Source organism: Mustela erminea, chromosome 6, assembly GCF_009829155.1.
Source record: "Mustela erminea isolate mMusErm1 chromosome 6, mMusErm1.Pri, whole genome shotgun sequence".
Lineage (NCBI taxonomy): Eukaryota > Metazoa > Chordata > Mammalia > Carnivora > Mustelidae > Mustela > Mustela erminea.
This window is the reverse complement of record NC_045619.1, coordinates 17613592-17638410: the sequence shown is the minus strand read 5'-3', so window position 1 is coordinate 17638410 and position 24819 is coordinate 17613592. Positions and strand designations below refer to the sequence as shown.

The 24819-nt window shown below is 44.8% G+C and overlaps 1 protein-coding gene and 1 pseudogene across 10 annotated transcripts in view; both read right to left on the bottom strand.

Moving 5' to 3' along the window:
• The window catches only part of LOC116592918 (putative tetratricopeptide repeat protein 41), an 85347-nt gene that overhangs the window by 25109 nt on the left and 35419 nt on the right, over nt 1-24819 (bottom strand). For 9 of the 10 annotated variants that reach the window (XM_032346561.1, XM_032346564.1, XM_032346566.1 and 6 more), the window contains 5 exons: nt 22994-23233; nt 20095-20293; nt 19104-19282; nt 5645-5784; nt 66-237 (listed from right to left, as the gene is read on the bottom strand). In XM_032346561.1, coding sequence (XP_032202452.1) covers nt 66-237; nt 5645-5784; nt 19104-19282; nt 20095-20293; nt 22994-23233 — 930 coding nt within the window. The remainder of the gene's footprint in view (nt 1-65; nt 238-5644; nt 5785-19103; nt 19283-20094; nt 20294-22993; nt 23234-24819) is intronic. The other variant, XM_032346567.1, reaches the window with a different exon arrangement.
• LOC116592920 lies at nt 8386-9217 on the bottom strand (annotated as a pseudogene).

Sequence of the window (24819 nt, the reverse complement as noted above, 5' to 3'; positions counted from 1 at the left end):
GTCTGGCCCAGGAGCCCGACTCCCAAAACACAAAGCGCGACCCCCTCCGCACCTGTCTGCCGTACCTTTCTGCTTCAGGAAGGCCTGGTTGTCTTTTATGGCCCTGGGTGGAAACTCCATCAGGTTGGACCACGCTTTCTGGAAGTACTGGAAGCCCTCCTGAGTCATTCCTATTTCAAGGTAGAGTTCTCCAGTGGTGTTCTGTACTCTGAGAAGCATCTCTGTCGAGGCCCGACTCTGTACAAAGTGGAAAGGACACCACTGCTGGGGGAAGCCAGCCATAGATTGGACACAGCAGCCAGACACCCACTCAGCAAAGGCCCATTTCATAACATGCCCGCAAAAGATGGCATGCTTTATATCATTTCTTCTCTTAGGGAATTTAAATATTTATAAAATGATGCGAAGTAGTTATTGGGAAACACTATAAACTAAAAGTAAATTTGGGGATATGTCTTTCAGAGCTTGTTTTAGTTTACAGCCATAAATATTTCTGGGGTGCCTGGGTGGCTCAGTCGGGGTGAAGTGCCTGCCTTCAGCCCTGGTCATGACTCTGGGGTGCTGGGATTGAGCCCTGCATCAAGGAGTCTGCTCAGAGGGGAGCCTCCTTCTGCCTCTGCCCCTGCAGCTCCCCACCCTCCACCTGCTCGTGCTCTCTCTCTCTCTCTCACATAAATAACATATTTAAGAATAGTAATAATAATAATAATTAATATTTTCGAAGGTAAGAATAACATGACAGTGTGTTGCACGTGTTAAAATTCCCAGGGGAGGTATTATCAAGAATTCAAAGCAACTCCTAAAAACACTATCAGTGTGGCCCTTGAATTTAAGAGTGACCAGACACATTTTTGCTTAGAGACTTGAATTTAAATTCTCTTTAATGGCTCAGCATTGTTTAGTTCAGGAGGACTTAAACTTCATTATTTTGTATTGCTCCTCTACCAAAACTGTTCCAACCCATAAGAATCTACCAGTTGGTTATAATTTTCTAAAGGTCCACTGCAAGAAATGAGAGTTAAGGATGAGTTATCTTACTACTTAATCTCGTTTCAGGAAAAGTAGTATTAACCAGAATATATCTGAGAACTGAGGCCCTATTCAAATGAACCACCACCCTCATTGGTTCTGTAATACTTCCTGCTCTACCACAGTGTGAGCCCAGGAAAGGACTAAGCCTGGCTGCTTGGCATGAATTCTTTGTGCTCTGCACCTGTTGAAAGTGCTCCCCATGCCAACGAACCTGCAGCGTGACCCAAGAGCTTTCTAGTAGGTGTTTTGGAAACAGGTTACCTCTACTCAGATATGGATCTCCTCAGCCCTGGAGGCAGCCAGGTGTGGTAAGGAATCTCCCGGGGCAGAGGCCACAGCTCATTCACGCACCCCTCATACATATCTTTAAAAGTGCCCCTTCTCAGCGGCTATCCTAGATCTCACCCCTACTGCTCACTCTTCCTGTCCCCCACTTCCGTGCTGACTATATTGACAAACCCTGTGAATGCCGGGTTCGGATATTGGTTCGGATCATGAATGGCGGCAAGTAACAGAAAACCCAAATGAATAGTGACTTGATATCTCCCTCATGCAAAAGTCAGAAAGTAGATGGCCTGGAGATACAGACATATCATGATGTCAGAGACTCAGATTCCTTTTAACCTGTTTCCTGACCTTGCCTGACCTCTATTTCCAAGGACACCTCTTGGTCTAAAATGGCTGCTCCATCTCCAACCATCGTAGCCACAGTCCAACCAGCAGGAAGGAGGAAAGAGGAAAAGATCAGACTCTTCACTTCATGAAAATCTCTTAGAAGTTACCCATATCACTCTCACTTAATGTCACCAGCCCAAACTCGGGCACGTGCTCATCTCTAGCTCCAAGGAAAGCTGGGAAATGTAGTCTTGCCAATCACTTGCAGGGCTAAACATTCAGGAGCGGGGTACATTACTTACTTTGAAAGTGGGGATAGATCTTGGAAAATTAAAGTCTGTATAATTCATTTACCCTTTTCTTCAATTAATTTCAAGTTACCAATGTTTCCACCCATTTTCTTCCCTCCTGCCTATCTCAGAGGAAGAGATGCCCAACCTCCTTTTCAAGGACCCACCGCCCCCTGAACTCTCAAGAGTCCTGTCCCCTGAACAGAGTTCCCACTGGCATATCCAATCTGCCCATCTCCCTGGCTCCTTTCCTGCTCCACACAGACATACATCTCCTGGATCAAACCTCACCTGAAGCTGATCGTATCTTGACTTTTCATCTTTCTCCTATTACTGACAAGCTTCTCAAACCAATTTCAGTTTGTGCTGGTTCTCCATTTCATTATGACATACTTGCCTCTTAAAGCCCTGCAGTTCAGCTCCTCCCACATCCACCCCCTTCCATCTCTGGGGTTACCACTGACGGCACTCACCAGAATTAGGGGCCTTCTTTTGGTCTTCATTTGTCCAGCCCCCTAAGCAGCCCTCCTTCCCTGGTTCAGGGGAAACTATGAACCCCCTACCCTCCTCCAATCCCTCACTCCTTTACAAGCTCTTCTTTCCTTGTCTCCTTTTAGGTATAAATAACTTCCCAGGAACCAGTTCCTATCATCACTTGGAGGCCTTGTTTCCCTGCGTGTTTCAGCATTCACATGTAAGTAGATGTCCCCCACCAAGTCTCTCTCCAGATTTCCAACACTACCTATCCTCCAGCTGGCTGGAGACTCCACTTGGATATCTTTCCCCAACTGCAAACTCAGTAGCTGAAACATTTAAAATTTATCGTCTTCCCCTCCAAATCAGCTTCCTCTCTAGATTTCTCTGTGCCTGTCAACCAGGCTCAAGTCCTCAGGGTCCCCCTGAGTCCTCCCCATGTCCTGGCCACATTTCTAGTCCAGAGTGGGACTGAAGCCTCAGAGAGGAGGACAGCTCCCAAGCCCCCACCAAACTACTGAGGTCCTGCCACCCTTGAGTCTCACTGCCCACGTTGCCAGAAGTACCCATCGGCATGGCAAATTTGGTGCTATGTTGTCAAGCCTCCTCCTTATGAAAACAGGTCTTTCATTCTCCTCAAACTCCAGACTATCCCACCATCCAGGCACAGAGCTTCGTGGGCACTCAGTAAATATCTGTTTATATTTCACAGTGATTGTGTTAGCACAAGCAGTGTTCCACTCTCAGGTCGCAGTCTGCACCAGCCACCACCCCTGGAGCCCCGACTGAGCTGAGCACTTGCTACACGTGACTTCAGTAGGGATTTACAGAAACGCTATGAAATAGGGATTATTGCTCCTCTACTACAGGTGGGGAAACTGAGGCTCCATGAGGTTCTATAAATCACCCAAGCCCGCATGGCTAGCAAGGAGGAGAGCAAGGCCTTCGCACCCAGATCTCCTCACCCCAAAGCTCGGCTCTGCGCATTTAACGGATAAATCACCGACACATAACCGGAGGCTCCTTCACAAAAGTATTTTTTTGGTTTTCCAGCTGCCTGCCACACTGACTATGAAACTGGAGTGGGGAGAGCCTGAGGTTTACTTTTTCAACAGACAGACCAATCAAATCAGCTTCTCAGCCTGAGCACCACTGCCACGTAGGGCAGCGGGGGAGGGGGTGTCCCACACAGGCCCAATATGCAGCAAGCAGCACACCTTGCTTCTACCCTCCTGATGCCAGTGGCAATACCCACCCCCAAGTTGTGACAACCAAAAATGGCTCCGGTGTCGCCAAAACTACCTCCCAGCTGAAAACCGCTGCATTAAAATTCCTAAATGACCTAATAAGCTGAAGAGATTATAACAGTTACAACACGCAGAATGCATACACCACAAATAACGAGATCCTTCCCCCTTGAGAATGTTAGGCACCTATTTCAAAGACGTTGTTATTGCCAAAATAGTTTTAGAACTTCTCTTTTGGAAGTAACTTCAGCGCCTAACGAAAATTCTTTTAACAGTCTCCATGGTGGCTAGGCCCAAAGCGTTGTTGCAAAAATATTTTGAGAACAGAATCATAAGATTGATGCCTCACAAAGGAGTGCTCTGAGGAGGGAAATTTTCTTTGAATGTCTAAGCTGTGGCGCAGCTCCGATGAAGCCATCTTACCCTTTCACGACCACGTATCTGACAGGCTCTGCTTCATGGCTGTTTTGCATGTTGCTGGTGTCTTCCAGCTAGACGGGGAGCTCCATTAGGGTGGAAATTGTGCCTGCCTCACTCACTGCTACCACCCCAACTCCCAGCACAGTGCTCCCTCACAGGCGAGGCAAGGCCCTCAGTGTGAGTCAGCTGAGGGGATGAATGAGTGAATGTCTAAGTGAATGACTGGAACCAGGCACTCAGAGATTACCTAGTAAGAAAACTGGTACTCTCTAGACAGTAATGTCTATCCGTTATGGTCATCTGGACCTGGTAGAAAAAAAAGAAAATTGGGAGCACAGGGGAAAGTTCCACAGTCAATAGTAAGATAGCAGAGAATCACCGGACTCCACCCCCTGGAAGATGAAAGAGTGGCCAAGATAGCTTCATTCGACGGTCTTATTGTTTCTAACCTGGGCCTCCAGGACTTCATAAGCCACAGACAGAAAGAACACAAGAGCTACCAGTTCTTAAGCTCTCACTGTGGGCCACACGGTGTGTGGAATGCTTTGTGTACTTTCTTACTCGAACCTGTTAACAACCCCTTGAGACAGATACTAGAATCCATAACAGAGTCAGAGAGGTTAAAATTCTCACCAAGGTCACACAGCAGTGAGCGCCAAAGCTCTTTAAATCTGGGTCAGCCCGAAAACATCCCACACTCTCTTCACTACTCTGTGCCGCCTTCTAAGGATGTCAAGTATTTGCAAAGCTAAATTGATTCACTGATTCGTTTATTAGGCAGCTGTAGGTTGTAAGATGCCATGGAGGATACAAAAATTGGTAGATAAGCATGGTCTCCACCATGAGGAGACTTGCCATGTTAATCTTATTCATCTCTTTAAACAGAATTCTTTCTATAAAGGTGTGTGTTGATGGAGGCCGAGGCAGTGTTTTATAAAAATGTGAAGCTCTTTAAGATAAAAACAGCTTTGTCTTGGGTTACACTAATCTTGGTCTATAAACACTACTGAAATCAGTAAAAACTTGTAATTTTTTTAAAGGCCAGTTCAATGTCCTCATACACACAGGTATAGTTAGGCATTAGGAGTAAAACTTTCATTGTACTCAACAAAGCTAATATTTATTTAATATTTAATATTTCAGAAAAGTAAATTAATATAGAGATAAGATAATCAACCTTCTCCAACATTTTTGTAAAAATTATAACCAATTATAACCAGAACCAAGTCCTTAACCTGTTTTTTATTAGTTCATTTCAACCCAGTACTCTACTCCTTTTGCTTTATTGACATTCTTTTTTCCCTCAAAAATTGTACTTCTTGGTATTCATTCCTTCAAAAAATGGCTCCCATCTATCTACTACTTGTTGGTACTAATCTACAGTTTGGGCTATGGATTAAAGTCAGCTTCCTCTCTGATCAATGTAATTAAATTAGTATCTGTTATTTATCATTAAGTCCTCTGTTTGCAGATGACATTATAAGGGAACAAAGGTAAATGATATCTGAAAATATCTGATATGAACAGAACCGCATTTGAAGGATTTAAAGTAATTTCCCACTTTACCTGCACGAGTATGTTCTCGACACTCAAGAACAGCTCTTCTGCTTCTCTGGTCTTGCCCACGAGCTTCAGAAATTTTGCAATAAAGAACATTAATCGGCATTTGTCAGTGGTGGTAACCTCAAAAAGCCTGCATTCCAGCACTAAATTGGAAAGAAAGGTAAATAATCCTAAATAAAGCATATCTGGAAAGGAACAAAGAGTCCCTATCACTTAATCTTGATACAGGAGTTATAAATACATTATCCATATTTCAGTATTTCCCTCTCAAGGGATTAGCACTTTGCTTTTATTAGCACTTACACACGTTACCAAGTATTTGAAACAATGACAGGAAAGATAACCTAATGCTTTTAAATCATCTTGGTATGTAAATAATGAAAACCAGAGAGTCAAAGGAGCATTTCCACAGTGTAGTCCACATATCACTGTAATATGGGTTTGGGGGTGATTTTCAGGCAAGAATAAAAAGGTGTTTAAATGACTTACACAACTCTGCCCTCTGTTGCAACTGTCGTGAATTACTGGCTTTACCAGAAGGAACAAAATGTTAAAGGAATCAAATAAGGAATATGCCTTGTGTGGCGTGTGTGTGAGTGTGTGTGTGTATGTGTGTTTTATACCCTCTCATACACAAATGAAAATATATGAAATTTTTTAACTTGAAGACCCAATTAAATACACCATACTACAAAAGTCGTCATTTCCAGAACTTTTCCCCCAAGATTCCAGCATCTGAACTTCTACATGGGACCATTGTTACATTTCAAAGTATTGCATCTGATGTGTTTGACACAAACACATCCCGTGTTCTTCAACTGTTCTGTTGGCTCTGCCATAGGCTACCTGGACACTGAGTACATGCCTGCTTCCTTTCTGCCAACTTTTCCAGGGATCACCATTTGGGCACGGAATAAATATGTATGGAGCATCGACTGTCTGTCAAGCAGCATTCTAGGCTCTCAACACCAAGCACAGCAGATGAGGCCATAGCTCTCAGCACCACAGAGAGGCCAAGAGGCTCTGAACCATAGCTATAGTGCTTCAAGGCCAAGAGCAAAAACTAAATGAGAGCCAAGGGAGAGAGAGAGCTCAAGAGAGTCCAAGACTCTCATCCACCGTGCCTATCTGAGCAAAGGGACCGAAGGTGGGAATAAGAACTGAGGGGTTGGGGACCTGGGTGGCTCAGTGGGTTAAGCCTCTGCCTTCAGCTCAGGTCATGATCTCAAGGTCCTGGGATCGAGCCCCACATCAGGCTCTCTGCTCAGTGGGGAGTCTGCTTCTCCTTCTCCCTCTGCTCCTCCACTTGCTTGTGATCTCTTGCTCTCTCTCAAATAAATAAATAAAATCTAAGGAAAAAAAAAAAACTGAGAGGTCAATCCAAGCCACAAACGAAACTAAGAACTATAAGCAGCTGTTTAGAGCAGGCAGGCCGAGAGTGGTCTGGACAAAAAAACCGAAGGATGGGCCCTTGCGTGGGCGGTGGAGAGGGGACGCGGGGGGAGGGGGAGTTGCAAATTCCACAAGGATTATCGGGTCCAGATCCCTGTCAAGGGCTCAGGTTGGAACAGACAATATCCACTCATTCTGTTTAATCCTCAATTCAACAATCTCATGGGCTCCAAGAAAACTTCCTTCGTGAATCCTTCCTGCCGCTGACCACAGCCTCATGTTCATTCCCTTAACACCAACGTGTAGTTTAACGGGCAAGCAAATAATTTTTCTCATGATATAACTAATACGGGTACCTCATAGAAACATGGAAAAACATAGAAAACTACAAAAAAAAACAAAAACCACTCGTAACTGCATCCTTCACAGATAAACTGCTTTCACAGTTTATCTTCAGCACGTACCCACAGTCATTTTTTTTTTTTTAATAAAACTGGGATCATCCTACAGTATGTGGGTTTGTTTTTTTTTTTTTTAAGTTAATGGCCTTTTTATTGGAAGGGGAAAAAAAGACTAGCATTTACAACTTGGAATGGCCGTAAACTGCAACTTCTTGAACGGCAGTGTTGATGGTTGCAATGAAGTCTACGGCCACAGCCTACTCCGCTGGCTCCAAGTCATGCTTCAGAAAGTTTCAAAAACAGACTGTCCACAGATGCTTCCTTGATAAGGTTTCTTTTTAAAAATGTGTATGGGTGACAGCCTGACACCCATTTTGCTGTAGTACAACGCGGAGAACGCTAAACGGACACACGCAGCATGCCACGAGGAGGAATGTCTTCGTCACCATGGGTGGGGACACCCGGAAATACGACGGGGGAGGGGTCTGTCCTCTGGGGGTGGGGGCTACATCTAGACAGTTTATCCTTCACCCATTTTCCTGCACAGCATCCTGAGGTAAACCAATTTTCAATGTTTGTTTTCGGTAAACCTGCTATGGCAATTTATAGTAACAGACTGAACTAGAACCCATCTGAATAGGTTTTAAATTTGTTTTTTCATTTTTTTGTTTTTAATACAAATGCCTGACCGTGCTCCATTGTCAAGCCACATGCATGAAAAACTGGGCAGCCCGCTGTATAAACCACTAGCAAATGGGACTTCAAGGAGTCCACTAAGTGCTTCCTTATCTCCAGGTGGTACAGGTGTTTCTACGGTAAAACTGATGTGCTGTTAGGTCTTCAGGGGAGAGGGCCACCAATCCACACACACAGATTTTGTGCATGTGGACAGAAAGTGCTTCTGACATTCAGTTTTGTTATACAGAAACAGAATGCGTAAGTGAATTTTTTTTTTTTTTTTTTTTTTTGCAAACGTTTAAGAGATGCAATTTGATTCTTCTGGAGTCAGGAAGGAGTTGAAAGTAGGTCTTCATTCTGTAGTCACCATCTGCACGAATTCTTCATACCTGACTGGTCCTCTCCATCGATACATGCTTCTCTGATCATTTCATCTCCTTCTTCATCTGTTTTTCTCCTAAGCTGGTTGTGGATGATGGAGCTCTGCCGCACTGATGTCCCCAGTGCCATCCTCGTCAAAGAGTCGAAATGCCTCCCGAATTTCTTCTTCACTGTGGCTTTCATTTTTCTAGCAATCATAGTCAGAAATTCTGGGAAGTCCATGGTGCCATTACCGTCGGCATCTACCTTGTTGATTATATCTTGCAATTTGGCTTCTGTTGGGTTCTGACCCAGTGACGCCATGACAGCTCCAAGTTCCTTTGTTGTGATGGCGGTATGGCCATCTTTGTCAAGTACGGAAAAGCCTCCCTGAATTCAGCAGTCTATGCTTCAGTCAGCTGATCAGCCATGGTGCCGAGCGAAGGGAGGAAGCGCAGAGGAAGCAAGGTTGGGGTTGGTAGGGGGAAGGGGGCACAGTGCAGGGGCTGTGTGGGCGGGGGTGTCCCCTCAGCACTGTGAAGCCGCCACCACCCTACTGAGCAAGGGCGCCCTGCCTCTAGGCTCCCAGCACCACTCCGTGTTATATCTAACACCTGCTTTTTCACCTCCATATTCAACAAATACTTATGTGTCAGCACTGTGCTAGATATTGAATACAGACCGAATACAATATTCATGGTTCCTGCCCTCATGGAGCTTACAGTCTATTGAAAAATATATTGTATTATGAATATTTTTCCACATCTTTAAAAATTGAGAACACATGTACTTACCATTGGACTGTATTCCATTTTACAGATTACCTTGAGTCAATTTTCCACTATTAATTCAATTTTTTCATTTACATACAATTTTTTATTTAATATTTATTAAATGTTATTTAGTGAGAATCATTGGCAGAAGCCTTTTTAAATATCCCTCATTACTTCCTTAGAGCAACTGTTAAATTGAATAAGCCACAGGGTATTAATATTTTTAAGACTTTCAATATATATTGCCAAATTGCTCCCCAGAAAGATTGTCCCAGTATAAACTCTTACTGTAGCATGTAGAAGTCCCTATTTCCTCACACCTTTACCAACATTGTTATTGTTTTTAATTTTTATTTTTAGTTTTTTAATTTTGTGGGTTTTTTTATTTTTAAGTAATCTCTACACCTAACATGGGGATAAAAGTTCTAACCCAGACAGCAAGAGTCACATGCTCTACCAACCGAGCCAGCCAGATGCCCCCATTATTTAATGTTATAAAATTCACTAAAAAAAAAAAAAATCATTGCCCATCTGGTACCTGAAAAATAGCATTTTGCTTTAATTTGCATTTCTTTAATTACTAGTGAAACATAATATAATAATGTATTTATTAAAAACATGTTCATCAACTCTAAGATGCCATCAACGGCAAGATGCATCCTTTTTCAGAAATGTTAAGTTTGGGGCAAGTCTACTTCTTAAGAACCAATGAAATCCGGTATTTATTCTTTAGTGAACTCATTCTTCCAATAACCACTTCCAGTGCACTCTGAGTACCTGCTCTAGGCCAAGCGCTGCCCTGGGTGCAGTAGATAAAGGATGAGACCAAACAGACCTGAGACTCACCAGCTGGGCTGTCAGGATGGTGGGGAAGATAGATTATCACAGAATCATTGAAATGAATATAAATTCAAACTATGAAAAGAACCATGAAAGCGTTGGTGATATGAACTGTGGAAGGTTTCTGCATAGAAATATCAATTGAGCTGAGAGTTTTAAAAAAAGTAGAAGGTATTGAGGCAAAATGAGGGAGAGACAGTGTGGGAATTCTGGGCAGAAGAGGAACACGTGCAAAGGCTCTGGGCAGGAAAAAGCAAGGTGCTTAGAGAACTGAAAGATGGGGACCGAAGAGCAGAGAGAGTGAGGTGTTTGGTTCCAGATCATGGTGGAGACCTAGGAAGGGGCCATTCAGCAGCCACACCACACCTGGTGCTGCTGCCCTAGCAGGCACTGGGGCTACAGCAATGAACACAGGGGGCAGAGTCCTTCTGTTATGGAGCTTACATTCCAGCAGCTGGGAGAGTCAGAGACAGGGCAACAGAGAGCAGAGAGAGACAGAAAAAGAAGAAGAAGAAGAAGAAGAAGAAGAGGGGGAGGAGGGGGGGGGGGAGGGGGTAGGGGAAGGGGAAGGAGAAGGAGAAGATGAAGAAGAAGAAACAAACTAGACAAAATCAGGTAGAGGTAACAACTATGCAAAGAATTAAATCTCATTTATAAGACAGAGAATGACTAGATATAACATCAGATTGGGGAAGCCACTCTGAGAAAGTAACATGTCAGCTTAGATCTAAATAACTAGAAAGAACTGGTACTATTAAAATACGAGTGGGAAGAACATTCTTGGCAAAGGGAACAGCTGGTGCAAAGGCCCAAAGGCAGAATGTACTTGAAGGACAGAAAGAAGGCCAGAGTGGCTACATCTAGAGGCCAAGGGGGAGAGTCTTATAAAATGACACTACTTGGGCATGCAGGGTCAGATTACACAAAGAACTATAACTTAAGATGAGGAGTTCGGATTTCAGTATAAGTGCAAACAGCAAGTCTCTGGAATGATCGTAACCTGGAAAGTGACATGATCTGGTCTACATTCCTAAAAGCTCATTCTGGCTACTAAGCAGACAATGGACTTTATTGGGAAAAAAAAAAAAAACTGAAATTGAAAGTAGGAAGGCCAGTTCCGAGGCTGTGACGCTGGGTCAGGTGAGTAGTGATGGTGGCGGGGCTTCCTAGAGTGATACCAATGACGAGCTGGGGTTAGGATGTTCCCTCTCACCACTCCTATTCAACATCACACTGGGAGTCCTAACTACTGCAATAAGACAAGAAAAGGAAATAAAACATATATATATTGGGAAGAAAGAAATAAAACTCTTTCTGTTCACAAATGATAGGCTTATCTATGTAGAAAATCCCAAAGAACCAACAAAAAACTCCTAGAACTAATAAGCAATTATAACAAGGTTACAAGATACAAGGTTAACATACAAAAGCCAATTGCTTTCCTATACACTGGCAATGAACAATTGGAATTGGAAATTTAAATTACAATACCATTTATAATAGAACCCCACAAATGAGCAGCTTAGGTATAAATCCAACAGAATATGTACTTGATCTACATATAGAAAACCACAAAACTCTGATGAAGGGTATCAAAAAAAGATCTAAATATACTGAGAGAGGTTCTGTGTTGATGGGCTGGAAAACTCAACATTGTTAAGATGCTAGATCTACAGATTCAACGTAATGCCAATAAAAATCTTCCACAGATGTCCAACCAATCTTTGACAAAGCAGCAAAGACAACTCAATGGATAAAGTCTTATTAATAAATTGCTCTGGAACAACTGAATGTTCATATGCAAAAAAAAAATAATAATCTAGACACTACACTTTCGTAAAACACTTAGTCAAAAGGGATCACAGCCCTAAATACAAAATGAAATGCTATAAAACTTTTAGAAGGAAATAGAATAACACCTGTGACCTTGTGTTTCAGTGACGTTTTATTAAGTAAAGAAAGCACAACCCAAGAAAGAAAATACTCATTAGGTTAGACCTTATTAAAATTAAAAACTAATGCTCCATGAAAGATACCATCAAGAGAATAGAAAGATAAGATACAGATTGGGAGAAAGTATCTATAAAATATACATCTGATAAAGGACTTCTATCCAAAATGTACAAAGAACTCTAGAATTTCAATAATAAGATATGTAAAGTAACATTATTTATCATTAGGGAGTTGAAAATTAAAACAAGAAGATATCACTGCACACCTCTTAGAATGGCTAACATTAAAAAAAAAATACCAAATGCCAGTGAGGACGCAGAAAAACAGAAATTCTCATGCATTGCTGGTGGGAATGCAAAATGGTACAGTCCCTTTGGAAGGCAGTTTGGCAGCTTCTTAAAGAAGCTAAATAAACATAGTCATACCACACATTTAGGTAATCATGCTCATAGTTATTTACCCAACTGATTTAAAAACTTGCATGCAAATGTTTACAGCAGCTTTACTCAAAATCATCAAAAGCTGGAAGTAACCAAAATGTCCTTCAATAAGCAAGGAGATAAATTGTGGCATATTCATACATTGGAATATTATTCAGCAATAAAAATAAATATGCCAAGCTATAAAGAGATATGGAGGCATCTTAAATGCGTATTACTGGTCTTCACAACTGTGTGTGGCAGCTCTGACAACTTAAAGAAGGGCATTCGTGGTGGAGGTGGACAGGTGGACAAGTTTGGGAAACATTTAGGAATTAAAACATGTCAGGACTCAGTGATGAAATGTATTTGGGGAGGGAATGAAGGACAGAAGAGCGTCAAGGATTACTCCAACATGGTAAATTGAGAGTTCCCAGAAGAGAACCTGATTTGGGGGGGATGTCTGTGAGTTCAGTTTTAGAGGCATTGGGTCTGAGCAGCTTTGGAGACATCACCCAAGTGGACAGTTAAGTTGGTAGTTGGATATGCGTATCTTTGGCTCAGAGGGTGAATGTGGCCAGAGAAATAAATGTGGGAATCATGTGTACGTGGACAATCACTGAAGCCACCGACATTCGTAATATGCTTGGGGTGAAAGTAGGCATGAGAAGAAAAGAACCATAAAGAACTCAAACACTGAGAAGCCAGGTAGAAAAGGGGGAGCTCACAAAAGAGACAGAAAGGAAGAGCCAGAGAGATGGAAAATGAACCAGGGGAGGTTGTGTCAGCAGCAGTCAAGAGTCCAGCATGTTTGGAAGAGAAGGGCACCACCCAACATACCCATGGGATGTTAAGAAGCAGAGATAGATAGACAAGAACTGAACCTGTTCTTTGGATGACCTGCTCATGCTTACCTGTTTTTATTGAAGTGCTCATTATTTTCTCACCTAAGAGCATTTTACTTAATAAAAATATCAATCCTGGGGCGCCTGGGTGGCTCAGTGGGTTAAAGCCTCTGCCTTCGGCTCAGGTCCTGATCTCAGGGTCCTGGGATCAAGCCCCGCATCGGGCTCTCTACTCAGCAGGGAGCCTGCTTCCTCCACTCTCTCTCTCTGCCTGCCTCTCTGCCTGCTTGTGATCTCTGTCTATCAAATAAATAAATAAAATCTTTAAAAAAAATCAATCCTTTGCCCACCATGTATGTTACAAATATTTTTCCCAGTTATCACTGGTCTTACAACTGTGTTTCTAGTTTTCCGAGTTGTGTTGTTTTGTATTACAAGTAGTAATTTCACCTGTTTAGATAGCTTTAGAGATTATTTTCTTTGTGATTCACTCTTTTGGGTTCTTGTTTGACTCATTGACATTTTCTTACAGTTTTTTAATGTAAAATTTTATTTATTTACATTTAACTCCAATCATTCTGGAATTTGTTTTGGTGTAATGGTGCAGGTAATTTAACTTTACCAAATAGTGGACCGTTATCACAGCACTATTTAGTCCATGATCCTCCTTATCTGAAAAGCTTCTATCATTTATTTATATTTTGTTTATTTAATAAATAAAATTTCTATTTTATTTATATAAAAAAGAGAGAGAGCAAGCAAGTATGAGCCAGGGGAGAGGCAGAGGGAGAAGGAGGCTCCCCGCTGAGCAGAGAGTCCAACGTGGGGCTCAATCCCAGGACTCTGGGGATCATGACTTGGATCCCAAGGCAGACACTTAACCGACTAAACCACCCAGGAGCCCCTAATTTTTTTACATCTATACCTGAGTCTATACCCGAGCTTTCTGTTTTGTTCCACTGAGCTATTTCTGCTCCCAGTAGTATTTTCAAAATTATTACAGCTTCATAACAGGTTTAAATAAGTTCATATTCAAATTGCTCTCATTATTTTAAACTCTCACTCTCAGATCTTTTTCCTCCAAGAACTTTAAAATCATTTTGAAAATTTAGAAATGTTTTTAATCCCATTGAGGTTCCAATTAGAATTGTTTTATATACATAAGTCAACTGTGGAAGAACTGGTAGTTTTACAAGAGTTGTCCCATCCAAGAATATGGTACGTCTCCCTATATATTAAAATTTTGTTTTCTGTAATTCTGAAACTGTTTTATAAAAATAAAGATCCTGGGGCGCCTGGGTGGCTCAATCATTAAGCGTCTGCCTTTGGCTCGGGTCCTGATTCCAGGGTGCTGAGATCCAGCCCTACATCGGGCTCCCTGCTCAGCGGGAAGTCTGCTTCTCCCTCTCTCACTCCCCCTGCTTGTGTTTCCTCTCTTGCTGTGTCATTCTTTGTCAAATAAATAAATAAAATCTTAAAAAAATAAAAATGAAATATAAAAATAAAGATCCTAATATTTCTTACTACCTTTATTCTTAGATATTTCATATTTTCTGTAGCTATTGAAAATTGCATCTTTCAATTTTTCTGTAGAGCTTTCTTAAAATTGTTTTTTAATAGGGGCTCCGGGGTGGTTCAGTTGGTCAAGCATTTGCCTCCAGCTCAGGTCATGATCCTGGCATCCTGGGATCAAGCCCTGAGTTGGGTTCCCTGCTTGGTGGGGAGCCTGTTTCTTCCTCTCCATCTGTTGTTCCCCCTGCTTGTTCTCTCTCTCTCTCTCTCTGTCAAATAAATAAATAAAATATTTTAAAATTTTTAAAATAAAATAAAATTGTTTTTAATAAACCATTTTGTTCCATTCATCTAAAATATTTAGAAGTTTTCAAAGGCATCAAGGGCAAAACATCCAATATTAGTCATGAAAAGCTGATATTGCCCCATTTCCTACAACCTGCAGACAAGATCCTGTAATTCAATGTATTTACCCTTTGCACTGGTAAGAAAGCCTGATCATTAAAAGTGAAATGATACTCCCCAACCCACCACATCTGCCACCTGGACAGTAGCCAGCCATCTGTCAAGATGAAGCCATGCTGGGTCCCATCCTTCGGCCACATCTGTTTGTAGTCTGCCTCTTCTGGTGTTTGACTTTGTCTAAAAATGCAACTGCAGCCAGAAATGGATTTTCTCCACTTTGATGTGACCTAGGACTCCAGTCAAAACCAAGCTTACCATGTCACAGATAATCTATAAAAATTGAGCCAACCAGGGCGCCTGGGTGGCTCAGTGGGTTAGGCCGCTGCCTTCGGCTCAGGTCATGACCTCGGGGTCCTGGGATCGAGCCCCACATCGGGCTCTCTGCTCAGCAAGGAGCCTGCTTCCTCCTCTCTCTCTGCCTGCCTCTCTGCCTGCTTGTCATCTCTCTCTGTCAAATAAATAAATAAAATTTTAAAAAAAATTGAGCCAACCAATTCACAGACCTGTACCCCTGGGGATAAAAATACATTATATGTTTATTAAAAATTTTAAAAATTAATTTAAAATTTTTAAAAAATAAAAAATAAAATGAATTTAAGATACTGTCACTGGATACAGAAAATTATTAATAAAAACTTTTTAAAAAGTCAAAAAAAAAATTGGGGCCAAACATCAAAGTTGTCCTGTGGGCTCCAAGCCCTCCCTACTGGCCATCAGTCAGAAACTAACTTGCCAGGATGCATCCCGCCAGGAGGGGCAAACCCAGGTGGCAAGCGGGCAGGCAGGAAGCACCTGGGGAGAAGCGATTTCCAGACTCAAGAATCTTGCCTTTTCCACCAACCGAACAAGTTAGGGCTCTGGTTCTCGTCACAGCCACCAGGGGGAGCCAAACCACACAGTCGGGCGGCAGGCGCCCTAAGCCAGGCAGGACGTGCGTTCTGGTCCTGAGCTGGAACACAGCCTCCTGCGCAGACCTCACACACTCCTCCACTCCCCCGGCCGGCTGACGAGCCTACCCATGCTCTCTTGTACCGGTACTGGACTTGCTCAGTTCTTCAGGTTTGTCACTCTCCCCCTCGACTCGCGGCCCTCAAACATGCTGTCCCCTCCGCCCTTCGTCCACCACGATGTCCCACTCCTTCAGGCTGACCTTCTCGGGAGTGTCTGTTTTACACTCCACCATAAGCTCCATCACGGCAGGAACCCTGTGTCCCGTGGGCTGCGGCAACCCTGGCTTCTAGCACCAGGCTCACCATGACGCAGGCATGCAGCAACCACCGCCAGACAGATTCCGAGCATTAGCTGGTCCTCATTACAAGCCTGCCTGCCCAGACCTCGTTATGAGAAGGGAGGACGGGGCTGGATTGGCAAGCCACCCCGAGACTGCAGACCATAAGACAGGGTTTCTCGAAAACCCCTTTGAAAGCACATTCCTGTTTCAGGATCTTGCCTCCAGCAGCACCCGAGGAGGCCCCATTGTCTCAGGGCTGTGTGTCGCTACAGAACCATGGTAGGATAAACAATGTCTAGGGGACCAGGACAGCCAACCAGACCACTGGAATGCCCCCTGGGACTATTATAGGACTCCTGCTATAATTAAACCCATTCCAATGAATCTGCTATTGCTTTGGTGACAAGTCGTTGGTCTTGTGACTTCTACAATCAGCCTCCCAAAAGGCGGAAAAGTAAACCTACACAGTCCCGGAGGGACTTCATGAAGCCCCCCCCCCCTTCTTCCCCCCAAAATGGCCATAGGCTGACTCTGCCAGCCAAGGTGGAGATAAGACATGAAGGTGGACAGCAGCAACGTGCAGCGTGACTTGATCACAGCTTTGCTTTATGAAGACTGGTCAGACAAAGGGCATGAGGGCCTGGAGCCCAGGACAGAGAGGATGCAAGAGGCTGGACCCGGCTGTGACGGGACATGAGGGGTGAGAAAGATGGAAGGTGTCAAAGGCAGTGATGGAGGCCAGGACTCCCTGCTAAGGAGCGTCTCAGGGCCCAGAGTGAGCAGAGACGACCCAGCACAGGACCATGCGAACAGCATGTGTGCAGATCACCAGAGACTTAAAGATGTCTCCAGCCTAATTCAGAGGGACACATTCTGAACTAGACTCATTTACATCCAGAAGATCCTCACACACTGAAATGTTAGGTGATTTCCTCCCACCAGCCCACCCCCAGCCCCCAGGCCTTTCCATCACCATAACAACCACGTTATGACAAGCCGCATGGCATCCTCAGGAAGGACTCTCACCCCCACCCCAGAGATCTCATCATCTGTGGGTTAGCTGCCAGCTTCCTAGGACACACAGCGCTCCCCCCACCCCCCCGCACCACCCTGCGTCCCCTGTGTCCTTCCCACGCCCTACATTCCTTGGCACCGATACAATTCCAGATGCATCCTGGCTTTATTCACCACAGCAGAATCCTCAGACTACCACTCGGGTCCTACCCCCCAGAGGATTCGTGAATTGGAGAAATTCCAGAATTACATAATTCATACACAGTAGTAAGAATATTGACAGTGTGCCTGGAGGGGGCTCAGCTGGTTAAGCATCCGACTCTTGATTTTGGCTCAGGTCACGATCTTAGGGTCAAGAGACTGAGACCTGCATCAGGCTCTGTGCTCAGCGTGGAGTCTGCTTGCGATTCTCTCTCTCTTCCCCTCTGCCCCTCCACTTGTTTGTGCTCTCTCTCTCTCAAGTATATATTTAAAAAAAAAAAAAAAAAAAGAATACAAGGAAAGGCTACACAGTTAAGGACCAAAAGGGATGCAGGAAAAAACATAGTCCAAATCCATCTCTAATGTCTGGGACACCTTGGGCAACTTACCTCACCTCTCTGAGACTCCGTTTCCTTAGTTTCAACCGAGATATTAGTTGTATTACAGAGATTTTCTTAGAGTTGAACAAAATACATATCAAGTATTTAACTTAGCGGCTGGCACATGACAAAGATTCAGAATCTTCCTTATGCTCACTAAATGGTAAAACCTTGGGAAGGATTCCGTTCTGAACGAGTTTTGAATGAGTTGGCCTCATTCAGCGATATGTCAGCAGCGCCCAGTGAGCCCATGGCCCAGGGAAGGTGCGCAGTTACCGCTTGTTAAAAGGATGCATGAACTTATCACTGTTTAAGAAGCCAGGAAATGAAGGGAGAAAGAGACACAGGCAAGGGGACCTCGTAAGGAGCACAAAGGGAAGGAGCATTGACCAGAGCGCTGTCCAAATCCAAGCCGTTAGGCAGCACGTCGAAGGACAGCTGTCCCAACCCGGATTGGGGCCGTGCTCGACACCAGCTGCGTGTCTCCAGGACTGAGTGAGGGGCCGCGGGGCGGGCGAGTTAGGGGCAGCGTGAGCAGACAGAGGGAGACAGAAAGAAGCACAAGTGCGGAGGGAACATCCAGAACAATTCAGGGTTTGCATGTATTTCGTTTGAACTCTCGGCTGGTCGCTGGGGCGTGCCGCCAGCGGAGCCCGTGGGAGGTGGGCCACATGTGCGGCTCGGAGAGGAGGGCAAGGCTGGAATGACAGAAGAAAGACGAAGATGCTGGGAGTGCGCTTGAGGCCATGAGAAAATAGAGAGGAAGAGTCAAAGGACGGAGCCTCGGAAAACAGCCACAGCAAGACAGGAGAAGCCGTCTGGACACCGATGCTCTTTCTCCATTTCCTATCTTCGGAAATGGCTGGCTTAAGTTGCAGGTAGGAGTACTCAGAGGTCTGCTGGGATGACCAGAAGTATGTGGGGAAACAGGAGAGCAGGCACTCGTGGCCACGTTACATCCCCGTAAAACGGAACTGAACCACAGCGACTCACGGTACCTGAGAGTGTGTTTCTCTTCTTCACTTTATGGCATTTGTCGGCTTTAATCTTGGCCACCGTGAACAAGTAGGCCTCGGCAGCGTCATATCCAACTTCTGATAACACGTTCCAGTAGTAGATGAGGTGCAGCCTTGTCCAGAAGCTTGGGTTTCGGATCTTCGATAGAAAGTCTGTGATACTTACAACACAGCATATTAATGTAAGTCATTTTTGTATTTCGTGTCTTGAAGGGAAGCTATTCTGCTATCTGCCCCATTCCATCAGCCTATTTATAAACTCCTTAACTACTATGACTTTCATAGGTCGCCAGATAAATGTGAGCCTGTCACTCTTAAGCACTCAAAGCCATTGCCACTCGTCTGTCCAGGAGGCCGCCTCCTCCAGGCAGGCTCCCCGAATCTCCCAGGCAGAGCAAGCCCCTCCTTCTCCCAAGCTTGCCAGCTCTGTGTCTTTGCTCTAATGAAGCACTGACCCCCATGGGTAGCTCTTCTCTGGCTCCACATGCTCCCCGCCTGACTAGAGCTGCATCCCCAGGGCCTACAAGAGTTGGGGTTCAGAGTGAGTCAAGGATACATGTTTGCCAAGGGGTGCATAAGAGGACAAGGGGGGAGGGACAAAGAGGAGTAGAGAGGAGGGAGAAGAAAGAAAGGGACAGGAGGAAATTCGGAGGGTCTAGCAGGATGATGTGACCAATCCTTTATCCTAGCCCATCTACAACCCTTCCTGCCTCTGGAATTGTCCTAACTTTGAGAGAAACCCCATGGAGTCACTCTAAAAGCGGGGTGACCCACCGGAGCAACTCTGGGAATCCATCAGCCACAGAAGGGGGTTGCCAAACGAGGGGCCCATCCGAAGGAAGGCACAGGTGCTTGACCGGGTTTGTGAATGAAGGAGCCCCCCTTAAGGGACACGTGGGCGTGTCAGCACCGCACTCAGCAGAGGAAGGAGGAGATGTGCTCCAAGGCCGCCGCGCAGAAGGATGAGACTTACCTGGGGCTTGAGAGGAAGCTGCACAGGTCGCCCCAGGAGCCGCTCATTTTCATGTGCCACGGCAGCTCCTCGTACACTCTCCAGAAAGCCGTCTGCCGCTGGAAGTATCGGGCTAAGACTCGGTGGAAATATGTCTTCCTGTGATTCGTTGGGTTCTGAAAGGTGTACGGACTGCTTTCTCTGACGGGAGTGAGCACACCTATTGAGAAATCAATCACAGTGGAAGGCATCTGCCTTCTTAGCACGTGAAAACACTAGATAACAGCTCTGTGGCCATAATTAGAGATAATGAACAGGGAGTTGGGGGAAAAAAACCATGAAATATTAAAAATATACCTTCTTATAAGTCCATCTGAATTTACCAAAGAATTAGAGTTATGATCCCTGACCCAGATTTTGAAAATCTAGGGGACACGCTCATTTTTTACGCTGTCTTCCCCTCCCCCCAAGAAATGTTCATAATCTACTTTTTTCTATCTTAATTATATGTCATGGTTGTCACCTAAATGAACACTTTCAAATATGTGAGGACACACAGTTTGGAGAAGTTAGTCTGCCCTTGGGTCTTGGAGAGGCCCAAGGGGAAGCTGAGCAGACTAACAACAGATTGGACACTACGGGCCAGATGTCGGTATTTTCTCCACCAGAGGAGGGATTCCAAGAGATCATACTACCCAGAAATGAGCTCCTTAAACACAGAAGGGTTTTGTTGCATTAAAAGTTTAGAGGTACCTATACTTGGAAGGTGAAACAGAAGTATTTTAAATTTTCTGCTTGAGGCTTTTTCTCCAAGATGAGTCATTCTGCGGGATGGCCTACCAGGCCCAGCTCTTCACAAGAAGGGGAGCCCATTTGGGGCCCCTGGGTGGCTCAGTTGTTAAGCCTCTGCCTTCAGCTCAGGGCATGATCCTGGGATCCTGGGATCCAGCCCATTGGGCTCCCTGCTCAGCGGGAAGCCTGCTTCTCCCTTTCCCACTCCCCTTGCTTGTGTTCCCTCTCTCACTGTCTCTCTGTCAAATAAATAGAATCTTAAAAGAAGATAAGAAGGAGGAGGAGGAGGAGAAAGGGAGCCCACTGTTCAAATAACCACTCCACATCCATTGGAACAATTTCCTGGTTATCTGTGCACTTGGAGAGACTTCATGCTAGCTGGTGGCAATAGAAGAGCATCTCCCAGCTTTTCTGCTCTCCTCCCTAATTGCCCTTTTCTTTTCCAGCCCCACTAACATGCACGCACACACACACGCGTACACACACATGGGCACCCACACACAAAGTACGCAAGACCAAGTAATCCTCAGCTCTAGTAGCAGAAGGGGAGAGATGCCTCTCTAGCACAGCCCAGGGATCAAAGCATGCCTCTAGACTAGCCGACGTTCGATAGGAGTAACTTAAGTTACACACTGAATGTAATACCAGAGTATTAATCTCAAAGGAACGGAGCATGCATACACATGCATGGGAAAGAGACTAGTTTGCCGTAAAAGGAAGGATGTGACATTTGGACAAAATATGTCAAAAGATAGCCCTTTACCAAAAATATCATCACAGACTCAAGTCCTCTTGCCCTAGCTTTGGGATCTTTTTTCTCCTTATAGGATCTGTTTGCTTCCCGTGCTCAGGCCCTGTGGAAGTGAATATTGAAATGACAATTCCCTGTGCCTCCAGGAAAGATGTATTCATGTCTTGATTCCACGGCCTGAAAAGTTGGGTTGGGTTTTGTTGTTGTTGTTGTTGTTTTCTGAAAATAGTGAGTATTGCCAGCAGCGTCTTATTTGGGGGCTCACAGTGCAGAGAAGGGGTACAACCTATACCCAGAATCTTAGCAGCCACACCATGGCCCTTTCGTTCCTGTACCTCCAAGAGTGTTACTGTTCTTTGGGAAAACGAAGAGACTGAGTGCTGCAAACCATCGGAGGCCAAGTGAACAGAAGAGCGGGCATCACACCCAGAAGCATCCTCATTCCTCGCCCTGCTCTCTTTGCCACGTTATGTAACTTCAGAGGTGGCGGGAATGATGACAATGTAGGAGGGAACAGTGGAAAGTCTTTATCTTTTTAAAAAAGAAAGTGAAAGAGGACATAGTAAACTTCAAAGGAAATTTGCACAGAGCTTAGAACCTTTGCAGAAGCTGTGATTTAAAGGTTTTTTTTAAGTCCTCATACTTATATGAAGACCCTATATGAATAGAGTGGTCTGCCTCTAGGTCAAGTGTCTGTGATTGCCATCGTGTCTCAGGTTCAGATTTACCGTCCTTTCAGAAGTGGATAGAATTTGATTTCAGAATTAGGGTAGAGACTGCTGATGCCTACCCTGTAACCACATACCTATCTTTGTTAGTGACAGATGCCCACCTTGGTTTAGGGTAGCAACACTCCTGTTGAAACCTCTATTCACCAGCTTCCCTTGTATCTAGTGCAGGCAAACAACAAAGTTCTGGAAATATAGCGGAAATGTTGGTGGAACCCTGGGAAAACTCCTTAAAAGGAAATGAAAGCCCTTCCTCTTCTCTTCATCCTTCCTGTTGCCTGAAATGCAATGGCTGGAGCTCCAGCAGCCACGCTGCTTCCAGCAGTCATGAACATGAGGTGACCTTGAGCAGTCAAGCGAGTGTATGGATTGGGGGCACAGAAGGAACGGGATCCCAGATCATGATGTGGAGCCTTGAGGGCAGCCTACTTCCAGAAAGTTCTCATGTGAGAGAGTAAACCCTGGTATGGAAGCCATTGATTTCAGGTCTCTGTTACTCACAATTAGGTACAAGTATTAATTTATATCCCCATGTTTATATGTGTTTATAGATTCACTTCTATTTGAGAAATGCCAGCAACAAGATTCCCCTTGTGTGTGAACTTCCCTTTTCTTAACGAGCAGGTACTCGCACAGACTCAAGCCTTACCCAGAAGCTTGTGCTCCACAGCATTCCGCAGGGACTGGTGCCTGAAGTACAGGAGGCCGTTGGGCTTCTCCTGGACCCACTGTCTGGTGGCATTGCGGAAGGCAGCCCAGTGCAACATGGTCACTTTGTAATGATCCCTGTAGCCCAGCATGTCCAAAATCTGGAATATCTCAACCTCGGTCAGTCCACAATGTGAGATGCTCAGTAAGCACAGAGCATCGGCCACCCAGCCATCCAGCACTGTTAAGACAACAGAATGACAACGATGGCCAAGTAGAAGAGTTCCCAGCTACCAGGCATCATTCTAAATGTTTTATATGACTAACAACTTGTTTCTTTTAATCATCCTATAAGTAGATACTACCTAACCCCACCCCCGTCTTACAAATAAGACAAAGCACAGAGGGGTTAAATAACTTACCCAGATCACACAGAAATAAGTGCAGAACTGGGATTTGAACACAGACAAGCTGGCTTCCAAGCCCAGACTTTCAGGCATTAAGTATCAGCTACACTGTCCCAGCTAACACAGTCATGTGAGCTATGGTTCCAAGCTGGCAAGTTGGCCAATTACTAGACTAGTGAGCAGTCTTTACTGAGATGTGCAAACATCAGATTTGCATTTAGGGCAAGGAGTGGGCCTTCCGCATAGTTGCTATCTTGCCACACGTTCACAGACGCCACCCAAGGCAGCTACACACATTACTCATCTGACCCTCGGATTTTTTCGCCACAGCTGGATTTCCCACTGGCTTTATAATCAACCAACTCGAAAGAGACCCTTAAGACCATCAAGACAAATGGTAGGGTCTGCTATCCTAGATGGACTTCCTCTGCTAGGACTGGGGAACGACCCCAAACACCGGCAATCACTAAACAGAGGCAGCTCCTCTGCCCCAGGTGTGCAAGCTTCTTTCAGAGGTTGATCCGAGTCTGACCAAGTTCTTCTTGGACCTGTGGCTGAGTGCCTTGGACTTGAGGAGAGGTCAGTGAGCAGTGCTAGACAGTGAGGGTCAGTCAGCCAGGGAAAGGAGTAGTCCCTCTGGAGACAAGGGCCTGGGCTTTCCTGAACAATGCTGGACAACTAGAGATGGCCATGGGCACAGCCATGCATGACCCTTTGCCTGCGTGACCCTTCTCAGGGCACAGAAATGTTTCTTTCACCTTCTTGCAGGTGGGGGAGGGTACAGTAAATTTGAAATTAATTTTATTTGCAGAAATGCAAACTCTAGAGCAAAAAATGGAGCAGGACAATATGTTGTCATGCCAACCGATATGTCTCTCAGTCCAAGCATTTTCTGCTTCCTTCCCCACCCCCACACCCCCATGCCTGCTCCACTCTAAATTCATCGTCCTTCAGAGAAGGTTATTGTAGCAGAAACTCAAGTTTCAAAAGAGACCTTTGAAGCTCATAGCAGAGATAAGGGCTTTGAGAATAAACATTCCTTCTCGAAGGACTGACTCTTGAATACCAAAAGACAATCTCCTGACCAACTCATGGAATACATTTTTTAACCACAAACGGACGCAGACAGTTACAGGATGAGCTAAGGAAGACTGAACCGAGAAAGGAGGAGGAAGCCGTGAGGAAAGAGAGCCATGGAGTTGCTCAGGCAGGTTTCCGTGAAGGGGCCTGTGCCGTCCCCTGAGCCCAGGCTGTGAGCAGCGAGAGAGGACCCATGAGACAGATGCGCTTGGGGACCCAGGAGTACAGACAGCTTGCACTCTGCTTCCCATCAGGAGTCTGAAAGTCAGAAGCTCTGCAGATCTCATGATGCCATCAGAACCAGACAGCAGAAACTGCTATGGGGCGACCTACAGAGCCA